General features: G+C 36.0%; 2 protein-coding genes and 1 long non-coding RNA gene across 4 annotated transcripts in view; 2 read left to right on the top strand and 1 right to left on the bottom strand.

The window, feature by feature from the left end:
• Positions 1-1,930: 1,930 nt before the first annotated feature.
• Positions 1,931-3,971, top strand: LOC131319602 (uncharacterized). The gene is made up of 3 exons (XM_058349945.1): positions 1,931-2,117; positions 3,098-3,427; positions 3,520-3,971. Exons 1-3 carry the CDS (start codon positions 2,042-2,044, stop codon positions 3,678-3,680), a joined length of 567 nt encoding a protein of 188 aa, XP_058205928.1. The 5' UTR covers positions 1,931-2,041; the 3' UTR covers positions 3,681-3,971.
• LOC131319604 (uncharacterized) lies at positions 3,568-16,277 on the bottom strand. The gene is made up of 2 exons (XR_009198002.1): positions 16,176-16,277; positions 3,568-3,663 (listed from the first exon to the last, which is right to left on the bottom strand). It is a non-coding gene; the product is annotated as an uncharacterized LOC131319604 (long non-coding RNA).
• LOC131319601 (uncharacterized) overlaps positions 14,342-25,002 on the top strand; it is a 32,697-nt gene continuing 22,036 nt past the window's right edge. The window contains exons 1-3 of one of the 2 annotated variants that reach the window (XM_058349943.1): positions 14,342-14,688; positions 15,661-15,990; positions 16,083-16,232. In XM_058349943.1, the coding sequence (XP_058205926.1) occupies positions 14,613-14,688; positions 15,661-15,990; positions 16,083-16,232 (556 nt within the window). In that variant the 5' untranslated portion in view covers positions 14,342-14,612. Of the gene's footprint in view, positions 14,689-15,660; positions 15,991-16,082; positions 16,298-25,002 lie in introns of both variants that reach the window. The other variant, XM_058349944.1, reaches the window with a different exon arrangement.

The following is a 25,002-nucleotide window of genomic DNA, read 5'->3' as shown; positions in this document are numbered from 1 at the left end:
ACCACAGGAAGAGACCCTCTCAAGGCAAGGTAGCAATTTGATTCGTTTATCGGTCCTAATTTCAATGTGCTTTACAAGTATACTTGGCTCCGTTTCAAACCCAAAAAAAAGTCTTCATTTTTTAAGAAGGTAATTTCTAGCTCAAAAATGATGAGCTTATTGAAATATAAAAATATACAATATGGATATTGTTTGAAAGATCTCGATGAGATCTTTTACACGATACAAAAAAAATTAAAAAATTATTTTTCATTTACATTATTTTTAAATTTAAAAATATGAAATAAGCTGCTTATTTTTTAAATTTTTTTTTGAAACGGAGATTTAAAAAGGAAATAATTACTTGGGTTTCCACCGTAGTACCATCTTCATTTTCTTCCTCATTCTCCGCCGCCATATGATTCGAAGAAAAGTTTTAATTCCCCAACCCACGATGGGTAAAAGCAGAATTCACAAGTCAAAAGCTCGTACTAGTATTTTGTTACTTAGATTGGGAGAAAATAATGGTCCTATTTACGCCGGAAACTCCGCTAAGGTGATTCCTAATTTAAGTTTTGAATTGTCAGTACGGTCAAAATGGCCGGTTATGTGTGCCAAACCTAGCTAGGTATACTTGTCCATAGACGTAGTAGCTTCACCACGTAAGCTTGAGCAAACCAATTGAACTTTTTCCCTCGAAATTAGATACTTGTCCACACTTTACAAAGAATAAAAATGAAAATTTGTTGATGGCAATTGTAAAATCTTAAGATATTTTCTTCTTTTTTGAAAGAGCAAGAAATTCAATATAGACAACTAAATACTACTCCTAAATTAAAACAATAGGGAAAAAAAAAAAAAACAGATCTAAATCTAAATAGAAACGAAATCATGAGGAAGTGGTGTTAGAAATCATCCTCCCTATGTAAGTGATGTTGGAAAACGACGGGGTTTGCTTGCTTAAATCTCTAAAACATTTTTTAACCATAATTTGTTATCACTCTACACGTGGTCTCCATGTGTTTCATATATTTGTGTGTTTTTCTCAGAGCCGAGCTTTAAAGTGTTTGAGTTTGACTCGTTTAAAACTTGTCTAGCCTATTGGGCTCAAGCTAATCAGCTCATTTAGTATCAAGGTGTTTGAACTCGGTTCATGAACTAAATGAGCCGCTACGAACACAAGCTGAATTTTTGTAAATAAAAATAACTCAAACTTGGTGCGTTTATTGATGCTTAAAGTTCGAGCTCAAGTCAGTTACTCACGTACAACTCGATTCCTTTGCAGCTCAAGATAAAAGTAGCAAAATATTATGGTACTCTTGTGGTTATTTTTATTCGAAAAATTTAATCTAAGTTTTTTGGGTTGTGTATATTTCAGGTTTTCAAGTCAGCTTAAACGTAGGAGTATATATCTTTCTTGAGTAATTCTAACAGCCGTTCTCTAAGGGGCGGTGCTCAATTAACATGGGCCTTTATTAATTGGCGGATTATTTGACCGCTTTTGGTCTTGTTACTTGTCAACTACGAGTACTACTCCATTATAGACTTCAAAGAGTTTCGGAGCACCACCCCAGTCCTTGAAGGGGGTCCCATGCATGAAATATCAAGTTCACTGTCGTCTAAAAGAAGTCGGGTTTATGTTGTTTTCACACGTTTCTCCAATTTCCCACCACCACTAATATATAAATGTTTTTAGTTCGATGGTTAGATGTGTTCGACCCAGCTTACGCGCATGCACTTTGACTATTTCTTTCTCCGGTTTGGTCAAAAGTAACTCATCTACACTGGGACGAGAAGATTCACAAGAAATTTCTCTCTTGCAGTCTGAGCCCAAGAGGTTGCCGAATTTCGAATGCAGTACGTGTGGTTTTACAAACTCATCCCCTCTTGTCACTTGAACGAGCCATTGGAGTTAAAACTAGTATAAATAGCCCTCCATGATATGCATCTCAGCAAGTTGTTCCCAAGCACAAATTAGTAAATCCTTAGGCCCCATCTTGGCTTCCTTCCCCTCTCACTAGCTAGTTGTCTTCTCAATATTTTTCTTTGTAATCCTTGTCCAATGGCTTCTTTTATTAGCTCCAAGAATGTGGCAATCCTAGCTCTTGCTCTTGCCCTCTGTGTGCAAGGCATTGTAGGTGAGTCAGAGCTTTAATTCATGATCATCTCTATATATACATTATCAACGGATAACCATGCATATCTGTCTAGTCCAATAAGATAACTAATTTATATATACTCTTAATTCCTCAAAGGTGGTTCAACCATTAGCCTTTTAGCTCGTCGCTTAAGATCCACAAAAACTTTTAATTTTGTCTAATTCCCAAATGATTTTGTTCCAAAGACCCAGTACTATATATAGGCCTAATTTCTCATCGATCTTAGTCTCAGAAAGTTTTAGCTTTGCTAATTTTATCTTACCATAGTGATCAATTTGTCTAATTGATGGCATTTCATGATCTAAATCTCACACGAGTTACGTAGTCGGGCATACTCTTTGATGATCATTTTATAATATATATTTTTTGACTTAATCTAGTACATTAGTACGCTATACATTTAGAGGCATGATTCTCACTCCATATTTATTGTAAAAGTTTCTCACAATGTTTTATTTAGTTGAAAGTCCGTGATGGGCAGCGAGATACAGACGAAGTCACGCTAGCTTTTAGTCCACATACTCAATCAACTTTAAACAATATATTATACTTCGAGATTCATTTTAAGAGTTTTCCGCTAAACCATGCTATTAAGGGTTTGTTTGGAACATAGGTAAAAGAAAAGAAAAGAAAGGAATGTTTAAAAACTCTCCTTTCTTGTTTTGGTTTGAGAGGAACAGAAGAGAAAAAGGGGGGGAAAAATATTAAGAATAGAAAGATTTTATCTTCATTTTTCTCACATTTCCCTTCTTCATTATTTTCCCTTCATTTCCATTCACTCACTTACCAAAAGTTCCAAACAAGGCGTAAGACTCCCCGTGGAGTCATGGATAGATTCAGAGATTTTGCTACCGCAAGGCTTCGGCCCAAAATAAAATTTCATAATTAAGATTTTAGACTTTCAGTTACACTTTTGTATCCATGTAACGTATTTTGTTGGGGGATATATCTATATGTAGGTGGAGCAATAGAATGTGAGAATCTCAACAAGGACTCGTGCGCTTTCGCCGTTTCGTCTTCTGGAAAGCGATGCGTGCTGGAGAAGAGCGTGAAGAGGAGCGGGGAGGAAGCCTACACATGCCGCGCATCAGAGATCGAGGCCGATAAACTGAAGGACTGGGTCGAAACTGATCAGTGCATGGATGCTTGCGGGCTGGAAAGGTCCGTGCTTGGAATCTCGTCGGACTCTCTCCTCGAGGCCCATTTCTTGCAGAAGCTTTGCTCAACCCAGTGCTACAACAGCTGCCCCAACATTGTGGACCTGTATTTCAATCTTGCTGCTGGTGAAGGTAAAGAGAAACTTGATTCTTTCAATAATCGATCAGTATTTACCCCAAGTCCGTGACTTACTAACACAAGTGCTGGTTTTTCACCTGGCCAGGAGTATTTCTTCCCAAATTATGCGAAACCCGAGGCGAAAATGGACGTCGGGGACTGGCTGAGTTCAAAAGCTCCGGATTCGTTGCACCTGGACCTGCAGGTGTCCACCCGGTGAAATTCACGGTTGCTCCGATAGTTGCCCCAGCTCCCGATGAATACTAGACTAAAATCTAGATATAAGTAGTTTGCAATAAGCAAGTCTTTTAGTGACTGCAGGTAATGGGATTGGAGTGTGTGTGTGTTTTTTTTCGGTGTATGTTTGTTACCGCTTGAATTGATCGACGTACGAGTCATGATCAATCAGACATGCAAACATGAATAAAGTGATTTCCGATAGTCATTAGGAAGACACATGCAACACTTGTTCAAGGGGTTATACCCTGTCATGTTTATAGGAAGAACATGTAATAGTGTAATATGGATTTGGCTGAAATATAAAGAATGTTTGGTTTACAGTTCTTTTTTTTCTTTTCTGCTAATTATAAGTAATTTGATATACAGTTCTGCACCTCAGCAAATACTCCCATGTAATACTGTACTTTACCACATTGAAATGCATATCACGAAATCACTTGTTGTACTCATCTTATGGTCATGACATGGTCCAGTTAATTTATATTTAGTCACTACTGTTCAGAACTCATTAAGAGATTTGAAATAACGACGAAGGAAATGACATTTGTTTGATTTCATAGAAAGGAAGAAAACCATAGTACGCCCACTTGAATTAGCTCAGGCAAAAAACATAAAAAGGAGGAGGAGGAGGGAAAGGAATGCATGGGGAAGAAAATTAAATGACACGGACTTTTATTAGGCTCCGTTTTTTTCGATGTAAAATGTTTTCCATGTAAAATATTTAAAAAATAAATAAATTACAAACTTTTATTTTTCGGTATTTGGTTGGCACTTAAAAAATATTTTCAGAAATTGACAAAATAATGTAGGGGGGGCTTAAACGGTAAAAAGATCTGAAAATATTGGCATTGAACGTGGGTCAGGATTGATAATCGAGAAAACTGAATAATGAGAATTGCAGTTGAAAGCTGTGAGTTCATTTTAAAAAATAACTTATAAAAAACGGTACGAGTTATATGATGTTAGAATCTTCCTTTATAATCGGACACCACTATGACGACCCTCATATTTTTATTAGTCCATATGTCAAATTTCTGAGATTTTTCGGAGACTATAACTCGAATATGTACCGACATAATTGCAATGAAAGGGCGCAGAATGCTACGTGTCACGATGGGATGACAAGGGAATCACAGGTGTCCTTTTCAAAGAAAAGATGGGTCCTAATTCACCTTTAACCACCGAAATATATGTATACAATTTTTAGGTGTATAATTAAGCCTTAAAATTAGAAAGGAAAGGCAAAAGAAAAATATTTATCACTATATAACAGTATTTTCTCTTTGAGTTATTGCTCGCCGTTCCGACCAACGTTGCTGGAAAATTCCATGATTCTCTCCTAGTAATCTTTGCTTAGCCTCCAACCTCGCCTTCAAATATAAGATTAAGAAAAACCCCAAGCGTATGGCTAGATCGTCGGTTGCATAATAAACCGGTAAGACCGGGATCGTACCACAGGGAATTCGAATATAACTTAATCGGATTGTAGGTTTTATATGGTGGTTTCGGCGTTTAAGACGGCCAATTTGATTTTCCTTTAAACAGTGGAAAAGATAAAGAGAAGGCTAGAAATGAGCTTTATAAACTAAAAGAGGCAAGTCTAGGGATCGTCTAACCCTTGACTGAGGCCGTTACCGGTTCTCAATATAACTCAAGCAAGAGTCACGACCGCGTGCTTAAACCTGGAGAATTTAGCTTTAACGACTACGTTTATCAAAAGATGTGATTAAATGGAGACGAACTAACTTATTTTTAATATTTATCGAACACATAGGAGGCCACGAGTCCTCGGTAAGTTGCTTGCCGAGACCGCTTGACTAAACACCTTACCAAGGAGTTAACACCCCTTGTTTAGACAAAAAATACAAGTTAAGCTTTATTTCGAAAATCATGCTTTTAAGCCTGGTGGTTTGAGAATCAAATAACGACCTAAGTCCTTGGGAAAGAGTATCCCGAGACTCAACCAAGTAACTACTCACTCATAGCTAAAACAAAGACCAACAACGCATAAAAACAAGACATGATATTTAATCGCAGAAAACAAAAATAAACTTGATATTGAGAAAGATCTAGTTCATGACTACAACTTTAATAAATAGAAAATTAACAAACAATAAAGACTTACTAGAGTTCTATGAAAATTAGACTTGAAAAGTTTAAGAAAAGCTTAAGAAGACATTAATGGAGTACAAGCTAAGAAAGTAATTGTCTAGATGATGATGGAGGGAGAGAAAGTACTGATGGCTATTTATACAAAAATGACATTCTATCTCCTCAAAAATATAAGGAAATATCCAAAAAGTGGAAACATGTCACAAATGGAAAGTTAAAATTTGTCAAAAAGAATGTTGGTGAGTTATCCATATCGATACTCCCTAACCGTATCGATACCGAGCAGCCTTGCTCTGATTTTCAAGTTTCCCCGTAGAAGGACCGTATCGATACTCTAAGAACCGTATCGATACGGTTAACAGTGTATCGATACGCTGAAAGCTGAATTTCTCGATACTCTCTGTTTTAATGAAGTATCGATACGCGCATCACCGTATCGATACCGAGCAATCTTCTGGGCAAATCACACCTCCCAAACCCTATCTTGACACCCGATGGTTCTTGGCTTGCTCGGGTCTTCCGTTTGATCATTCCAAAGCCCGAAGGTTGTATTTTTCACGGCCTCACCACTCGGATTCCCTCAAGGGTTGTACGAAGCATCAAAATAAGGCCCCTTATTCGCGTATCACCTGAAACGCTCAACGAGAAACCTTACGCGCAAAATTACTTAAAACAGCAAATAAACACAAAACAAATGACATGAAACGGGACTAGAAGCACCAAATATCTACAATAAGGGGTGCTTATCAATCTTTCACCTCACTCCCTAATTTATGTAGCCAAGAAAATTATTACACATATGATTATTGCAGTAATTAGTTCACACAACACACTCATCACAAAACAAGCACACACGCACAGTGCACGACAGGTCGAAAAGCGGTGGCCACAGTTGTCGGCCCCTCGGGCCACCCCCATTAGTCCTCCTTATTTCTCCACTATATCTCTTCGATCCTCTTCTCACACTTGCCGCACTCGAACCCCTGAAATATCCACATAAGAGAAACTCCCCCGTCAAAGAGTTCGGATTCGAACTCGCCGCCATATCTCGAGTTAGGAACAAAATCAACTGTTAAAAAAAAAAGAGTCTTAGAAACCTAATTTAAAGTACTTGACTGCTGTTGATGGACTTTAATTAAAATCCATGAAGCATTAAGAATAATAAATTGAAACACCTTGGTATCTAAGCACTAACCCAATTAATCTTGAAGTTGGATACTTAGCTAATACCAGTATATTATGTGTTTAGGTGCAAGTTGTGTGGGGTGAATTGCCGTGTGCTAAGTTAAACGCTATTTTTTGGTGAGTTGAGCATACCTTAGTTACATGTATTTTTTGAAATTTTGGAATGAAATACCATTGCTTGATTTTGCTGAAAAATATGAAATTTGAACTTCCTACTAGATTTGATTGATGTTAATGCATGCGATGGTTGGTTTATAAATCTTTTGAATTTCAGTTAAATTAGACCATGGCAATATGTTTTGGAAACTTGAATTTTACTGGTTGCTAGCTAGTACATGCTCATGATAATATGATTCATTCTAACGGTGTCTCGAGCGCTAGAGGACGGATAAAGATACTAGTGGTGTGAAGTAATAAGGCAGGAGATGCAGCTAGGCATCATCGGGTAATGATATCTTACCACTCTTCAATGGGGTCGCTCCCCAACTGACTGGCAATAAATACCGTTGAATGCTATTATCGCTCAAAAGTGCAAAATGTTGAAAGAGAAATGAAATGAAATGAAAAGGATCCATCTCTTGGACTGAAGAAATGAGCTTACGGACAAAAATGCATGTACTGAATGGTCAACGAAATATTTGAATTGTTACTTTGAACTGTTTTATAATGTGGGGGTATTTTCATGGTCAAACTTGTAACTTTGGTATACATTTCTCACCTGAGCTTTGGCTTATGAAAATCTTATCCAAATTTTCAAGTTAAGGTAGATAGCAAGTTGTGGATTGAATGTGGTGCTAGAATAACCGTGGAGAATCATGTGTAGTCTAATTATTTGTAATTATTATATATACTTATACACCTAGAAGCTCTAGGATTATGTTATTTATTCTATACTTCCGCATATTTTGCTTATATGGTTTAAAATGATAATGATGGTAGAAATCCCTAAACTAGAAAATGAGTAGGCCTTCGGCGGCTTAACACCCGCTTGGCCGGTTACGACTTTCAAGATAGGTTTTGGGTCGTGACAATAGGCAACATCATAAATTTTTGAACATGTACAACAAGTTTAATTTTCTTGTCTTTTACTACTTGAATGCAACATTGAATTTTTACTTTGACTATTAAATCTATAAACCTTTTTAAAACTTAAAAATAAGTACTCACTTTGGCTATTAAGATTAAATACTTTTCACTTTAGATGGAAAACTCATAGTTTTCACCACCGTCATTTGTAGGTCTCACCATGTGTTCCATGCAGTACTCTGAACTGTTCATCTTGTAAGACACGCAGAACAATATAATTATACAAAAATCAGTTTGATTAGATATCGACAGGTATATAAAAATTAAAATTTGGTTTTTGAAATAGATGATCTAATATTTTAAAGTTAAATTATCCATAACTATCTATTTGTTGTTGTGGCTGTTGTGTTTGTTCGGTAGGTACAACATTGGCGGCGGTGGGGTGAAGGTGGCGGGGGTTGTGTGATGTCCTCTAGGGTTAGGTTTTTGTGGTTTGGGCTATAGTTAAGTTTTTGGGCTTTGCCCTTTGGGTGTTTGGACTATTTGGGAGGTGTTGGTTTCTTACCAACCTGAGCCTTTTGGGTTTTTGCCCTGGTTTGGACTCAGCCTGTTGGATTTAAATTAGTCTCCTTCGCGTGGTTAGGAGAAAAGGGTCATTAATGGTCAGACCGGTGTATCCATGACCCCATTAGCTCTGTACATCATGCCATGAGTTCATGAATTTTTTATTTTGCCGATAAAAAAAATAACTATCTATTTTGTATACCAAAATTCAAATTTGATATTTCGATGTCTGATCAAGTTAATTTTTTGTGTACATATACTATGTTGGGGGTCTGAATAACTCTAGATTACTGTAATGAATGCAAGGTGAGTTTCACAATGGGTGGTGAAAATGATAGGTTTTCCACCTAAGTTGGATTTTTTAACAAGGAGTAAATACTCCGCAATCACTCCGCACGGGTTGCCATTTGTTTTTATATATTTGCATGTTTTTCTCAATTGAAACAATAGTAGCAGAATGCCACGGTATTCTTTTATATATGAGAATAAATTGTTTACATCATCGGTGTAAATATTTGTTTCCTCCAAATCAATTATATTGCGCCACGTCGTCATGTTCTATTGATTGAGACTACTGTTTTGCAACGTGGCGCGATGTAATTGATTTGGAGAAAACAAATATTTACACCGGCGGTGTAAAGAATTTATTCTCTTTATATATATTTGATTTGAAAGGTTTATTTGAAGTTTTTTAGGTATTTACTATTGGGAAATGATAATGCCAAAATCGTTTTTGTTAGTGCCAAAACTATTTTTGTTGGTGCCAAAACTCTAGTGCACAAAAGACTTGTACCATTTGCAATGTACAAGACTTTTATGCATTGGAGTTTTGGCATCAACAAAAATGATTTTGGCATTACCACTACCATTACTATTTACATACTTTTGGGTCTTCAGGTCAATTTACATGCACTTTGACTAATTTCTAGGAGTCAAAATTCTGTCGAGGTGTCGTCTACTAATAGAGGTGATCGATTGAAACGAAGGTTAAAATCCTTACAAGAATAAAATATTACACCCTCCGCCTAGATTTAATAGTCTCTGGTTCAATTCTAAACAGATAAAAAATGAGTTATATCTTTAAATGGGACGGTTCCGGGAACACAAAAAAAAAACACTCTAAATCTCAATCTCATAGTTTCCGATCAAATTTTGATTATTTGAGCCGCTCAATGTGTTCAAAATGTGATTTTATGAGTACTCGCGAGAAATTGGCAAAAAAAATGACCGGAAATGGCTTGATTTGAACAGTTTTTTATTGAACCATTCAATAAAAAACTATTCGAATGAAGCCCTTCCCGGTCATTTTTTTTGCTAATTTCTCGCGGGTACCCTTAAAATCACTTTTTGATTATATTGAGTGGCTCGGATCATCGAAATTCGATCGGAAACTTTGAGATGTTTTTTGAGATGTTTTTTAAAGTGTCCTCGGAGCCGCCCCGATCTTTAAATTGGTAATGAATTTTATATTCAATATGAATCTTATTTGATAGATCTCAATTAGTTCTATAAGACAATGTTTTCAAAATTATATAAAATATAATAAATTACATAATATAATCGATTGAAAAATGACATGAACTCTCAAAAAAGACTATTAAATCTTAACAAAGGAGAGTATTTAACAGATTTCGAACTTGAGATATGAGAAGAGCAAACTCTTAAGCCGTATGCATTGCCGCCCCTATTTGTCCATGACTAACAAGACTATATACTATGCTCAATTCTAACATTTCACATTGAATAATTCTCTTTATGAAACAGAATGGCATCGAAACCCGGGAAAGAAGAGTGTTGTAGTTCAGTTAATTAACATTGAACGAAATGGAAGCTAGTCATGTGTTCAACTCCATTCGTGGGGCTTGGCATCGCCATCTGCCATGACTGGCGTATTCCTCGACTGCCTATCGGTTTTGGTCTTGGTCGATCTTGTTACTCGTCGACTTCAAAGAGTTTCGGAGCACCACCCATCCTTGAAGGGGTCCCATGCATGCAATACCAAGTTCCACTATCGTCTAAGGAAGTCTGGTATATGTTGTTTTCACTCACACATTGTCCAATTTTTTATGACCAGATGTCGTCGGGGCCAACTTGCGCATCTCAACTAATTCTGGAGTTCCAGAGTCGGTCCTGACTTTTCATGGGTTTAACGCGAAAATAAAAACCCATTTGTTGAATTATGGATTTTTAGTTGATATTTTATGGGTTGAATTATGAATTTTTTAATGTGTTGAATCCAAAATATTGCCCATGAATAAAAACTGGATAAACCGGACCGTATTATCTTAACTGGTTTCGATTTCTGAAAAATCTCAAATCGAATAACTGATTTTGACCGAAAAATACCCAAAAACCGGTCGAAACTGATGGGTATCACCCCTACCCGCTAATCACGGTGTGAGAGCCAAAGAATAAAGAATTAATGACCGTTAAATTTTCTCTAGAAGTCCCTGTGGACTTGGAAACATTTTTTTGTTTTCGAATGTGGGGTCTTCTAATTCTGCCAAAGTACAAGAAGGTCTTTTCTTTGCTTCCTAACGCTGCCAACATTGTTTGAATTTATTCAGCTAATTTTCTTTCTTTAAATTTTCAGAGTAACCAAATTTTAGACGCTAGTTAGTACTAACATGGCTGATAAGCTAGTGAACTAGTCGAGTAGTTAAATATTCAAGCTGGGTTTGAGAACTTAACGAGTTTAAAAGATATTTTCAGACTTAGCTATTGATGAAGAGAGCCAATCTCAAATGAACTTTAATCGATTTAATCACAAATCAATTTCAATTAGCTTGAATTTTTTTTTTTAGTAATTTGAAAGCTTAAGAGCATCCACGTTAGTCTCTCCTCTTCCCTCTTTAAACTAAACTAGTTAATGAAAACATACAAAAGTAGCAAAACACCCCAACATCAGGCTGTCTTCTTCCCGCACTACTTTGAAATTTTTTGACATTTGCTACAGTGACTCGTCTAACAAAACGAGCCACTATTCACTCACTAATCCTTATTTAATTATTTTCCAGCCCCTTTTCATGGAGAGAGAGAGAGAGAGAGAGAGAGAGAGAGAGAGAGAGAGAGAGAGAGAGAGGTTCTTTCAGTTTGGATTTATTTGTTGGATTTGGGGTTTTCAGGAGAGATTTTTTGGACATATTTGTTGGATTTGTTGGACATATTTGTTGGATTTGGGGTTTTCAGGAGAGATTTTTTGGGTTTTCACTTTTGAGAGAGAGAGAGAGAGATTTCTCCTGGGCTTTAGAGAGAGCACCTGGATTTGGATTTCTCAACCCCTTTTCACAATCCACGACGAAGAAGAAGATGCCCATTTTCTCAGCATTTAGACTGCTTTTATGTAATAAACCGAAGAATAAAAGTGGGTCTTGCCCTCTCCTCAAAATCGAAAGAATAAAAAATTGAATAAAGAAGATAAATGAAATATTTAATTGAGAAGAGAGTGAGAGTAAAGTGCCTCTAGATATTTTTAAATTGATTAGCTAAAGTAATAAAGTGGCTTTTTGAAGTGTAAATTGATCCGAAATATGAAGAGTCTGGTGCGGATGCTCTAATAAACTTCAAAGATGTTCTTCCTTGATATGATTATGTAAAAAAATTGATCTTGAAGAGTTTTAACATGGAACACGACCTGAAACTCAAACGATTTTGTTTTTTTTTTTAATCATCAGAAATCGCCCGAACAAACTACAAAGCAGCATCACAACACACAATTAAGAAAAGAGACACACTGGGGACTGCTAATCCAATCTACAGGAAGTGACCCTTGATCTCAAGGGGCAAGCCAGCAATTTGATTCGTTTATTAGCCTGAACTCCGAAGTAATTATGGGGAGGGCTGCTAAACGAATCAAGCTATTCGAGTTTGAACTCGTGTTTGTTTGGTAAAAGCTTGTTCAAGATTGGTTTGTTACATAAACAAACGAAGCTTGAACATTTCTTAAAAGCTCGTTAAGATTTCAAGCCAAGATGTTACTTGGCTCGTTCGACTTATTATGTTTAAAAAAATTCACGCCACTTGTAATCGATTCGTGTTTGTCTTGATTAAAGCTCGTTTGTGATCAGCTCGCCTAAAAAACAAGCTAAGCTTAAAATATATTTTTGACGCTCGTTAAATTATCAAACCAAGCTTGATCAACTACCTGCTTAGCTCGTTTGACTCGTTTATTACCCCTAATGGAGACTACTATTCAGTATTCACTCCACAAGACCACAGGAAGAGACCCTCTCAAGTCAAGCTAGCAATTTGATTCGTTTATCAGTCCTAATTACAATGTGCTTTAATTACAAGTATACTTAGAAAGGAAATAATTCCTTGGGTTTCCACCGTACGTAGTAGTATCTTCAGTTTCTTCCTCATTCTCTGCCCTATGATTCGAAGAAAAGTTTTAATTCCCCAAGACAAAGAAAAGTTTTTGATCATCGGAACAAGACCGGAACGAAACCCACTCGACTGAGACAACACGCAGCTCCCCCAGTCCCCCAACTAACCCACGATGGGTAAAATCAGAATTCACAAGTCAAAACCTCGTTCTAGTATTTTGTTACTAAGATTAGGAGAAAATAATGGTCATTTACACCGGAAACTCCGCTAAGGTGATTTCTAATTTAAGTTTTGAATTGTCATTTGTCGCTGCCAAAATGGTTATGTTTACCAAACCTAGCTATACTTGTTTTCCATGGACGTAGCTTCACCACGTTAGCTTGAGCAAACCAATTGAACTTTTCCCCTCGAAATTAGATATTTGTTCACACTTACAAAGAATAAAAATGAAAATATGTCGATGGCAATTGTAAAATCTTCAGATATTTTCTTTTTTTTGAAAGAGCAAGAACTTCAATATATACAACTAAATACTACTCCTAAATTAAAACAATAGAAAAAAAAACAGATCTAAATCTAAATATATAGAAACGAAATCACGAGGAAATGGTGTTAGAAATCATCCTTCCTCATGTAAGTGGTGTTGGAAAACGACGTGGTTTGCTTGTTTAAATCTCTAAAATATTTTTTAACCATAATATGTTATCACTCTACATGTGGTCTCCACGTGTTTTTCTCAATATAAACGAGTTGAGCTTTAAAATGTTTGAGTTTGACTCTTGAAAACTTGTCTAGCCCATTGGGCTTGAGCTAATCAACTCATTTACTATCAAGGTGTTTGAACTCAGTTCATGGACTAAACGAGCTGCTACGAACAAGTTGAATTTTTGTAAATAAAAATAACTCAAGCTTGGCGTGTTTACTGATGCTTAAAGCTCGAGCTCAAGTCTGTTACTCACGAACAACTCGATTCCTTTGCAACCCAAGATAAAAGTAGCAAAATATTATGGTACTCGATCTGTGGTTATTTGATTTGAAAATTTTAATCTAAGTTTTTTGTGTTGTGTATATTTCAGGTTTTCAAGTCAGCTTAAAACGTAGGAGTATATATCTCTTGAGTAATTCAAGTCAGCTTAAACGTAGCTTTATTGGCGGATTACTTGACCGCTTTTGGTCTTGTTACTTGTCAACTACGAGTAGTACTCCATTATAGACTTCAAAGAGTTTCTGAGTACCACCCCAGTCCTTGAAGGGGGTCCCATGCATGAAATACCAAGTTCACTATCGTCTAAAAGAAGTCGGGTATATGTTGTTTTCACACGTTTCTCCGATTTCCCACCACAACTAGTATATAATTTTTTTTTTAATTTCGACGGTCAGGTGTGTCCGGCCTAGCTTACGTGCGTGCACTTTGACTATTTTCTTCTCCAGTGCTCCGGTCAAAAGTAACTCATCCACACTGGGACCAGGAGATTCACAAGAGATTTCTCTCTTGCGGCCTGAGCCCAAGAGGTTGCCGAATTTCGAATGCAGTACGTGTACGTGGTTTTACAAACTCACCCCCTCTTGTCACTTGCGCTAACCATTGGAGTTAAAACTAGTATAAATAGCCCTCCATGTTATGCTTCTTAGCATCTCCACAAAGTTGTTCCCAAGCACAAATTAAAACCTTAGCCCCATCTTAGCTTCCTTCCCCTCTCACTAGCTAGTTGTCTTCTCAATATTTTTCTTTGTAATCCTTGTCCAATGGCTTCTTTTATTAGCTCCAAGAATGTGGCAATCCTAGCTCTTGCTCTTGCCCTCTGTGTGCAAGGCATTGTAGGTGAGCGAGAGCTTTAATTCATGATCATCTCTATACATTATCAACCAATATTAACCATGCATATCTGGCTAGTCCAATAAGATAACTAATCTATATATACTCTTTATATTCCTCAAAGGTGGTTCAACCATTAGCCTTTTAGCCCGTCGCTTAAGATCCACCAAAAGTTTAATTTTGTCTAATTCCCAAATGATTTTGTTCCAAAAACCCAGTAATATAGGCCTGATTTCTCATCGATCTTAGTTTTAGAAAGTTTTAGCTTGCTAATTTTATCTTAATATAGCGATCAGTTTGTCTAATTGATGGCATTTCATGATCTAAATCTCACGTGAGTTACATAGTCAGGCATACTATATGATGATCATTTTATAAATTGTTTTGGCTTAATCTAGAACATTAGTTCACTGTACATTTAGTTACGTGATTGTCACTCCATATTTATTGTAAGAATTTCTCAAAATATTTTATTTAGTTGAAAGTCCATAATTGCCAGCGAGATACAGACGAAGTCACGCTTTTAACCCACATACCCAATCAACTTTAAACTATACTCCATATCATACTTCTTCCAAATTCATTTTCAGAGTTTTCCATTAAACCATGCTATTAAGGGTTTGTGTGGAACATAGGGAAAGGAAATGAAAATTAAGAAAGGAAAGTTTAAAAACTCTCTCCTTCCTTGTTTTGGTTTGAGAGGGAAAAGAAGAGAAATAGAAAAAAAAATTGAGTATTAAGAATAGTAAGATTTTCTCATCAATTTTCTCACATTTTCCTTTCGTTTCCATTCACTCACTTTCCAAAAGTTCCAAACAAGGCGTAAGACTCCCCGTGGAGTCGTGGATAGATTCAGAGATTTTGCTCCCGCAAGGCTTCGACCCAAAATAAAATTTCATAATTAAGATTTTAGACTTTCGATCAGTTACATGTTTTGTATTGACGTAACCTATTTTGTTGGGGGATATCTACATGTAGGTGGAGCAATAGAATGTGAGAATCTCAACAAGGACTCGTGCGCTTTCGCCGTTTCATCTTCTGGAAAGAGATGCGTGCTGGAGAAGAGCGTGAAGAGGAGCGGGGAGGAAACCCACACATGCCGCGCATCAGAGATCGAAGCCGATAAACTGAAGGACTGGGTCGAAACCGATCAGTGCATGGATGCTTGCGGGCTGGAGAGGTCCGTGCTTGGAATCTCGTCGGACTCTCTCCTCGAGGCCCATTTCTTGCAGAAGCTTTGCTCAAACCAGTGCTACAATAGCTGCCCCAACATTGTGAACCTGTATTTCAATCTTGCTGCTGGTGAAGGTAAAGAGAAACTTGATTCTGTCAATAATCGATCGGTATTTACCACAAGTCCGTGACTTACTAACACAAGTGCTGGTTTTTCACCTGGCCAGGAGTATTTCTTCCCAAATTATGCGAAACACGAGGCGAAAATGGACGTCGGGGACTGGCCGAGTTCAAAAGCTCCGGATTCGTTGCACCTGGACCTACAGGTGTCCACCCGGTGAAATTCACGGTCGCTCCGATAGTTGCCCCAACTCCCTGTGAAAACTAGTCTAAAATCTAGATATAAGTAGTTTGCAATAAGCAAGTCTTTTAGTGACTGCAGGTAATGGGATTGGAGTGTGTGTGTGTGTGTTTTTTTTTTTGTGGCGTATGTTTGTTACGGCTTGAATTGATCGACGTAGGAGTCATGATCAATCAGACATGCAAACATGAATAAAGTGATTTCCGATAGTCATTAGGAAGATACATGTAACACTTGTTCAAGGGGTTATACCCTGTCATGTTTATAGGAAGAACATGTAATAGTGTAATATGGATTTGGCTGAAATATAAGAATGTTTGGTTTATAGTTCTGCACCTCAGCAAATACGTACTCTCATGTAATACCACATTGAAATGCATGTCACGAAATCACTTTTAGTTCATCTCATGGTAACATGGTCCAGTTTATTTTTAGTCACTACTGTTCTGAACTCATTAAGAGATTTGAAATAACGACGAAGGAAATGACATTTGTTTGATTTCATAGAAAGGAGGAAAACCATAATACGCCCACTTGAATTAGCACAGGCAAAAAACATAAAAAGGAGGAGGAGGAGGAGGAGGGAAAGGAATGGGGAAGAAAATTAAATAACATGGACTTTTGGACAATGAAATTTGGGTTTCGTGCCTGGCCCATTAATTTAGGCTCCGTCAAAATTGTTTTTGTTGGTTTCAAAACTCTAGTGCACAAAAGGCTTGTACAAGACTTTTATACTATATATACACTGGAGTTTTGGCACCAAACAAAAACGATTTTGGCATTATCATTACCCTTACTATTTACATACTTTTGGGTCTTCAGATCAGTTTACATACACTTTGACTAATTTCTAGGAGTCAACATTCTATCGTAGTGTCTACTAATAGAGGTGATCGATTGAAACGATGGTTAAAATCTTTACAAGAATAAAATATTACTTCATCCGTCTCGATTTAATAGTCCTTTGTTCAATTCTAGACGGATAAAAAATGAGTTATATCTTTAAATGGGGCGGTTCCGGGGACATCTCTCATAATTTTCAATCAAATTTTGATGATTTGAGCCGCTCAATGTGTTCAGAACATGATTTTATAGGCGTTCTCGAGAAATTGGCAAAAAAAATGACCGGAAAGGCTTGATTTGAGCAGTTTTTTATTAAACCGTTCAATGAAAAACTATCCGGATGAAACCCTTCTCGGTCATTATTTTTGCTAATTTCTTACGGGTACCTTTAAAATCACTTCTGATTACATTGAGCAGCTCGAATCATCGAAATTCGATCGAAAACTTTGGAATGTTTTTTTAGATTTTTTTTAGGTGTCTGCGGAACCGCCCCGATTTTTAAATTGGTAATCCACCGTGGATCTTGTTTGATAGATCTCAATTAGTTCTATTAGACAATATTTTCAAAATTACATAAAATAATATAAATTACATGATATAATCGATTAAAAACGGCAAGAACTCTAAAAATGACTGTTAATTAAATCCGAACGAATAAAGTATTTAACAGATTTTGAACTAGAGATATAAGAAGAGCAAACTCTTAAGTCGTATACATTGCCATCCCTATTTGCCCATGACTAACAAGACTGTATACTATGCTCAGTTCTAACATTTCACATTGAACAACTCTCTTTATGAAACAGAATGGCATCGAAACCCGGGAAAAAAGAGTGTTGTAGTTCAGTTAATTAACATTGAACGAAATGGAAGGTAGTCATGTGTTCAACTCCATTCGTGGGGCCTGGCACTACAAGAAAAATTACCTTGGGTGACGAATAAAAATCGTCACAAATTGTATGTTTTTCATCACAAATAATATAGGAGACGAAAAAAAATTTGTCGGCTAAAGGTTGTCGAGGATTCCTACCTGGTGACGAAATCTATTTTTCGTCACCTATAGTGTCTTTTGATGACGAAATATTTCGTCACCAAAAATTGAATAATTGGTGAGGAAATTTTTTCCTCGCTTATTGTGCTATTTGACGACGAAAAAATTCGTCACCAATGGGTCACATAGGTGACGAAAATTTTCGTCACCAATATAAGTTATTGGTGACGAAGTTTTTCGTTGCAACAGATGTTTTCATATGGGAAAAAAGTCATTCTTTCTTGCTCCTGCTGGGTTTCGAACCCGATTCCCTTGAATTTTTCGCGCAAGCTCCAACTAACTGCACCACATACACTTTTCAATAAATATTTGAAATATCTAATATATAACATATATGTTTAACATGAAAATGTATTTCAAATGTATTTTTGAACCTTTAAAATATAAAATTAGCAATTTTAATAAACATGAAAATTGTAGGCAATTGAGTTATTGTTCAAACCCAATTTGAATTATCTCAATCGGAGTTTTTAGTAAAGAGTTATGTTCGAAATACATTTAGTGACAAAGCACAATTCATAAATTTCGTCACGAAAGGTACCCATTTGACGACAAAATATATTTTTTGTCGCTGAAAGCGTTAAAATAGTGACGAAATTATTTTTCGTCACCAAAGTTAAGCATTTGGTGACGAAAAAAATATTTCGTCACCAAAGTTAAGCATTTGGTGACGAAAAAAATATTTCGTCACTAAATTGGTCTCATTTGGCGACGAAATATATTTTTTGTCACCAAATGATTATCTTTGGTTACGAAAAATAATTTCGTCACAATTTTTAAGCTTTTGGCGACGAAAAATGTATTTCGTCAGCAAATGGGTACCTTTGGTGACGAAAATATTCTTTTCGTCGCTAAACAAGTATAATTAGTGATGAAATTATTTCGTCACGGAAGTTGTCAAAATAGTGACGAATTTATTTTTTCGTCGCCAAATATACTCATTTAGTGACGAAATTAAATTTCGTCGCCACTTTATCGTCACCAATGTTCATTTTTCTTGTAGTGTGGCATCGCCACCCGCCATGACTAGCAGATTCCCCGACTGCCTATCGGTTTTGGTCTTGGTCGATCTTGTTACTCATCAACTTCAAAGAGTTTCGGAGCACGTACCACCCGTCCTTGAAGGGGTCCCATGCATGCAATTCCAAGTTCGCTATCGTTTAAAAAAGTCTGGTATATGTTGTTTTCACTCACACTTTGTCCAATTTTTTATGGCCAGATGTCTTCTGGGCCAGCTTGCGCATCTCAATTAATTCTGGAGACCCAGAGTCGGTCATGACTTTTCATGGATTTAATGCGAAAATAAAAACCCTTTTGTTGAACTGTTATTAAGGGGTAAAAACGTAAGAGGGGCCCCTGAAATTCAAAAAAGTTTGGATCCCTAAAGCGGCCGCAACACGAGCTTGCTCTAGAGTTAACAACCGAGTAAACCTTCCAGTGGCCCCAAGGTTTAAAATGTTTGACCTCTGTAGCATTCAAGCATGCGACTTCGTGAAGGACAGATACTTATTGTTTTCTCATGTCCACTTGGCAAAACCCTTGGGACTCTGTTTGGGCTAAATTAGCTCAATCTATGGGAAAAATTATTGTGTGCGGGCGTACCAGAAAAGAATAGAATTTATCTTTTTAAGATTAATTCAAAACAACTAATTTAATCAGGCAATTGTGTTATCCGTTCGACTACCTCAATTAAGAGGATTTTTCTAAAGATATCAATTAATAATAGATTGACACTCTTCAATCAGAAAAGATAATTGAATATAAACAAGCTTGAATTTTATCAAAAGCAAGTTTATAAACAATTACTCTTAGGATTTCGACAAGAATATAGACACGCCTAAATTGAATCAAAAGCAGGCCTATATTTGATTACTCTTAGGCAAAAAAAAAGACAGAAAGATATATAAGATAACTTGAATTTAATCAAAAGTAAGCTTACATTCAAATAAGTTGCCTTTGAATTTGCAAAATACTAAACTAACTAAATTACTCTAAGTCCTAAACTACGATAGATCTCTGAGCAATCATTTTTGTATGAATTGTCAGATGATGAATTTGTCAGGGGTTTCTCTCTTCAATTGCTTCTTCTATTTATAGATGATGAGTCTGTCTTTAACTTGTATTCTTCACGTTTTCTTTTGATGTACACGTTCTCATTCAAAATGTTCATTCCCTCCAAAAACGGTTGTAAAGGGTTTCGAATGGTTGCTTGACTTTGTTCTTCTCAGGAAACTCTTCTTCTTCCACGTTTTTTGATGATGATTGTGGCTAATTTCTTGGTAGTGGATTCCTGTTTTTATGCAACATGGATTAGTGCTTCAATATGGATTATTCAAATTAGATACAAACATAACTAATTTCTCTTATGAAACGGTCCTTAATGACATCGTTTGATGGTCTTAAGAGTTAATCAATGGTTATGCTTAATTATCATCTTAATATCTATTATTTGCTAACCAAACGTGGTCATTTCCAATCTTTACGATACCGTATAGTACTAAAATAACATCGTCATTAAACCTTTCGATTCTCTATATCTTAGGCCTAATTATAATGTGTTTTGATTGGATTATACACTGTTTGACGCCACATGTTATTTTCTCATTAGGTGGCATATTTTAGGATGTAAACAGGTTCACACATTGTCCAATTTCCCACCAAAACAAGTATAAATAGCCCTCCATGTTATGCATCGTCTCCACAGAGTTGCTCCCAAGCACAAATTAAATCCTTAGGCCCCATTTTAATTAGCAATTCCTTCCCCTTTCACTAGCTAGTTGTCTTCTCATTTTTCTTTATAATACATGTCAAATGGCTTCTTTTATTAGCTCCCACACCCAGACACTGGCACTCCTAGCTATTGCTCTTTCCCTCTGTGTGAAAGGCATTTTAGGTGAGGAAAAAAGTGTTTATCTCTTCTACTATGCATAATCAACCAATAAATATGCATTTCTAACTAGTAAAATATTTCATATCCATATAACTCTTGATTCCTCTGGGTCGTTCAAGCATTAGCCACTAGCCAGTGGCAGTAAGCCCATTACATAAAACCCAGCAAACGTTTAATTTTGTCTTGCCAAATTCGATCTTTTGTTCCAAAGATCCAATAATGTAGCTAGGCATAATTTCTTATCGATCTTAGTCTTGGAAAGTTTTAGTTTGCCTAATTCATGACATTTCATGATCTAAATATCCCATGAGCCATATAATCAGGCATACTGTTTGATCATTTTGTAACATTTTTTTCCGAATTCCTAATTATCTAGTATATTTAGAGACAAGATTGATGGACTCGGGAGATGTGCTAGCCTAACTGTGCTATCCTTCGTGCAATGTCCCAAAACGCCCCAAGTCCATGATTGTCACTCCATACTTGTTGTTCAAGTTTCTTAACATGTTTCATTTAGGTAAGGATCTATAATGAGTAATGAGGTAAAGACAGAGTCATGCTTTTATTCCACATTCCCAATCAACTTTAAACGAAACAATTGTCCTTTGAGATTTTTTTTTTTTTTTTTGGAGTTATCCTCTAAATCATGCAGTTAGAGAGTTGCCGCTGACAAATTCAGAGATTTTGCTAACACTAGTCTTTTGGCCCAAAATCAAAGCTTTCATAAGATTTCACTCTTTTAGTCACATGTTTTTAGACTTTTATTTTGAATAATTCTGACCTTTTCTGTGAGGATTACGTATATGTAGGTGGAGCAATAGAATGCGAGAATCTCAACAAGGACTTGTGCTTTTTCGTATATGTAGGTGGAGCAATAGAATGCGAGAATCTCAACAAAGACTCGTGCTTTTTTGCTGTTTCGTCTTCTAATCTCAAGGTTCAATCCTGCCGCTCATTCGTGAATTTTTTTTTTTAAGTATTGCCATATTTTTCCGGCACATAATGAGGATATACACAACCACGTGTTGCATTTAAACTGCTTTTACTGGAATATGTGTTCAATTAGCCTAGAAAAAGTTGTCAGTTTGCTTTTCACATAAAGGCTTAAAGCCAGTGGGCCTTGTGTCACCAATACGAACTATTCTCAATTTGCTTAGCCAGTTACCCTTTATTTGTAGTTCGATTACGACCTAAATCACATTACGGTTTTGCTATTGTCAGCCCACTGGGCTGACGATAAGCACACTAGAAAACAAAAAAAACACGTATTTCTGTGTTCTTTTTATACTCTTTAATACATATTCACACACTCATTATTGTAAGCCTACTGGGCTGATTTTAGAATTTTCCATCACATAAACATGCATGAACGAAAGTAGAAGCGCGAACATAAAAGTGTTTTTGAAATACATTCAACTTGATATAATTTATGAGAGTGAGAATTGAAAGCGCGAGTGCAATAGTAGGATTGAAAGTGTGTGCGCATAACTTATTGAAGAATTATGTGACTAAAGTTACGATTACTGACTGCATTTATATGTCAAAACAAACACTTGCCAATGACCCAGTCAATTGCATAAACTATCGAACAACAGACACCTAATTAGACATACTTATATTATGTTGAATCACGAAGATAAAAATTGAAAATAAAACAATGACATCCATACAGAAAAAATTATAGACATCTAGGGGGATCAATCTCGCACCCAGGCCACTTTCAGAAGTCCCAATTAAAGTAAGAATATATCTCAATATAGGTTGATCCCAAAAGAATTGATAGTACCTGAGAGATTTCGAACTAAAAACTTTATGAGGAAACAAACCCCTGGTTGCTGACCCCTTGGGGACTTGTTCAAATCCCGTTGGAGTAGACTTACTATTCTACCCTTCCAATAAAAAAAAAGTGGTTGTCCGGAATATTTTAGAGAACTTAACCCTATCAAGACCTTAGTGGCCCCGTTCCAGAATACCTTCTTAAAAAATAGGAACTTATTTCACATTTTCAAACTTAAAAATAATATAAATGAAAAAAAAATTGATTTGTTTTGCACCGTATAAAAGATCTGATGAAAATTTTCAAACAAGATCCATATTGTTAGGAAAATTATTTGCGTAAATACATTATTTTTGAATTTGAAATTGCCTTCTTAAAAAATAAGTATTTATTTGGAGTTCGGGAATGGGCTAGCCCCGCAACTAGGGCTGTTACCGAAAAAACCGGACCAGACCGAAATTTTCAAACTGGTCGAATAATTTCGATCCGATTTATGCGTTTTAAAGACCGATCGAAATCAGACCGGTTATATATATATATATATATATATATATATATATATATATATATATATATTTGTGTGTGTGTGTGTGTGTAATATATACATATGTATATAAAAACATAAGGGAAGGGAATTGAATCTTGGAAGGCTAGAAGGATCTCCCATCTCTTTAGGCTACCCATCCTTTTGGTGTATATTGGTCTAATAAATATATTTATTATTATATGAATGTATTATGTTTTTAAGGGTTTTTTTTAATGTATTAGGCTCAAAATTAATCCTTTTTTGTTGGGCCCAAAAAAAATGGTTGAATTATGGGTTTTTAGTTGATATTTTTTGGGTTGAATTGTGGATTTTTGGATGTGTTGGGCCCAAAATATGGCCCATGAATGGAAACCGGAGAAACTGGACCATATTATATCAACCGGTTCTAATTTCTAAAAATTTCAAACCGAATAACCGGTTTCGATTGAAAAATACGCCAAAACCGGTCGAAACCGGATCGGTATCATCCCTACCCGTAACTCACGGAGTGAGAGCCAAAGAATAAAGAATCAATGACCGTTAAATTTTCTCTAGGAGTCCCTGCGGACTTGGAAACATTTTTTTGTTTTCGAATGGGGGGTCTTCTGCCAAAGTACAAAACGGTCTTTTTCTTGGCTTCCTAACGCTGCCAACATTGTTTGAATTTATTCGATGGGCCTCGTTCTGTTTTCTCCCAAAACCTTTTTTTTTACAAAAAAGTAATTTCAAACTCAAATATAACGAAAATGAAAAAAAAAAAATTGCACCGTTTAAAAGATGTCAATGAGATTTATCAAACAAAATCCATATTTGTAGAAAAATTATTTGCATAAACACGATTTTTGACCTTAAAATTAACTTTTTTTTTTTAAATTTCTTATTTTTAGAATGTGGAACGGCCTACTTTTCTTTCTTTGAATTTTCAGAGTAACCACAAATTTAGATGCTAGTTAATACTAACATGGTTGATAAGCTAGCGAACGAGTCGAGTAGTTAATTATTAAAGCTAGGTTTGAGAACTTAACGAGCTTAGAGATATTTTCAAATTTTGCTATTAATGAAGAGAGCCAATCTCAAATGAACTTTAATCGATTTGATCACAAATCAATCTCAAGTAGCTTGAATATTTTTGTAGTCATTTGAAAGCTTAATAAACTTCAAAGATGTTCTTCCTTGATATGATTATGTAAAAAAATTGATCTTGAAGAATTTTAACACGCGAACACGATCTCAAACTTGAACGATATATATATTTTTTTAATCATCAGAAATTGGCCGAACAAACTACAAAGCAACATCACAACACACAATTAAGAAAAGAGACACAGTGGGGACTGCTAATCCAATATACTGGAAGTGACCCCCGATCTCAAGGCAAGCCAGCAATTTGATTCGTTTATTAGCCTGAACTTAGCTCATTAAATTATTAAATCAAGCTTGATCAACTACCTGTTTAGCTCGTTTGACTCATTTATCATCCTTAATGGAGACTATTATTTAGTATATATTCACTCCACAGGACCACAGGAAGAGACCGTCTCAAGGCAAGCTAGCAATTTGATTCGTTTATCATTTCTAATTACAATGTGCTTTACAAGTATACTTAGGCTCCGTTCCGAAAACGGAAATAAGTACTTATTTTTTAAGAAGGCAATTTCAAGCTCAAAAATTATGTGTTTACATAAATAATTTTCCTATC

Source organism: Rhododendron vialii, chromosome 3a (genome assembly GCF_030253575.1).
Source record: "Rhododendron vialii isolate Sample 1 chromosome 3a, ASM3025357v1".
Lineage (NCBI taxonomy): Eukaryota > Viridiplantae > Streptophyta > Magnoliopsida > Ericales > Ericaceae > Rhododendron > Rhododendron vialii.
The sequence above is the reverse complement of the archived record's forward strand: the minus strand, read 5'-3'. Positions and strand labels throughout refer to the sequence as shown.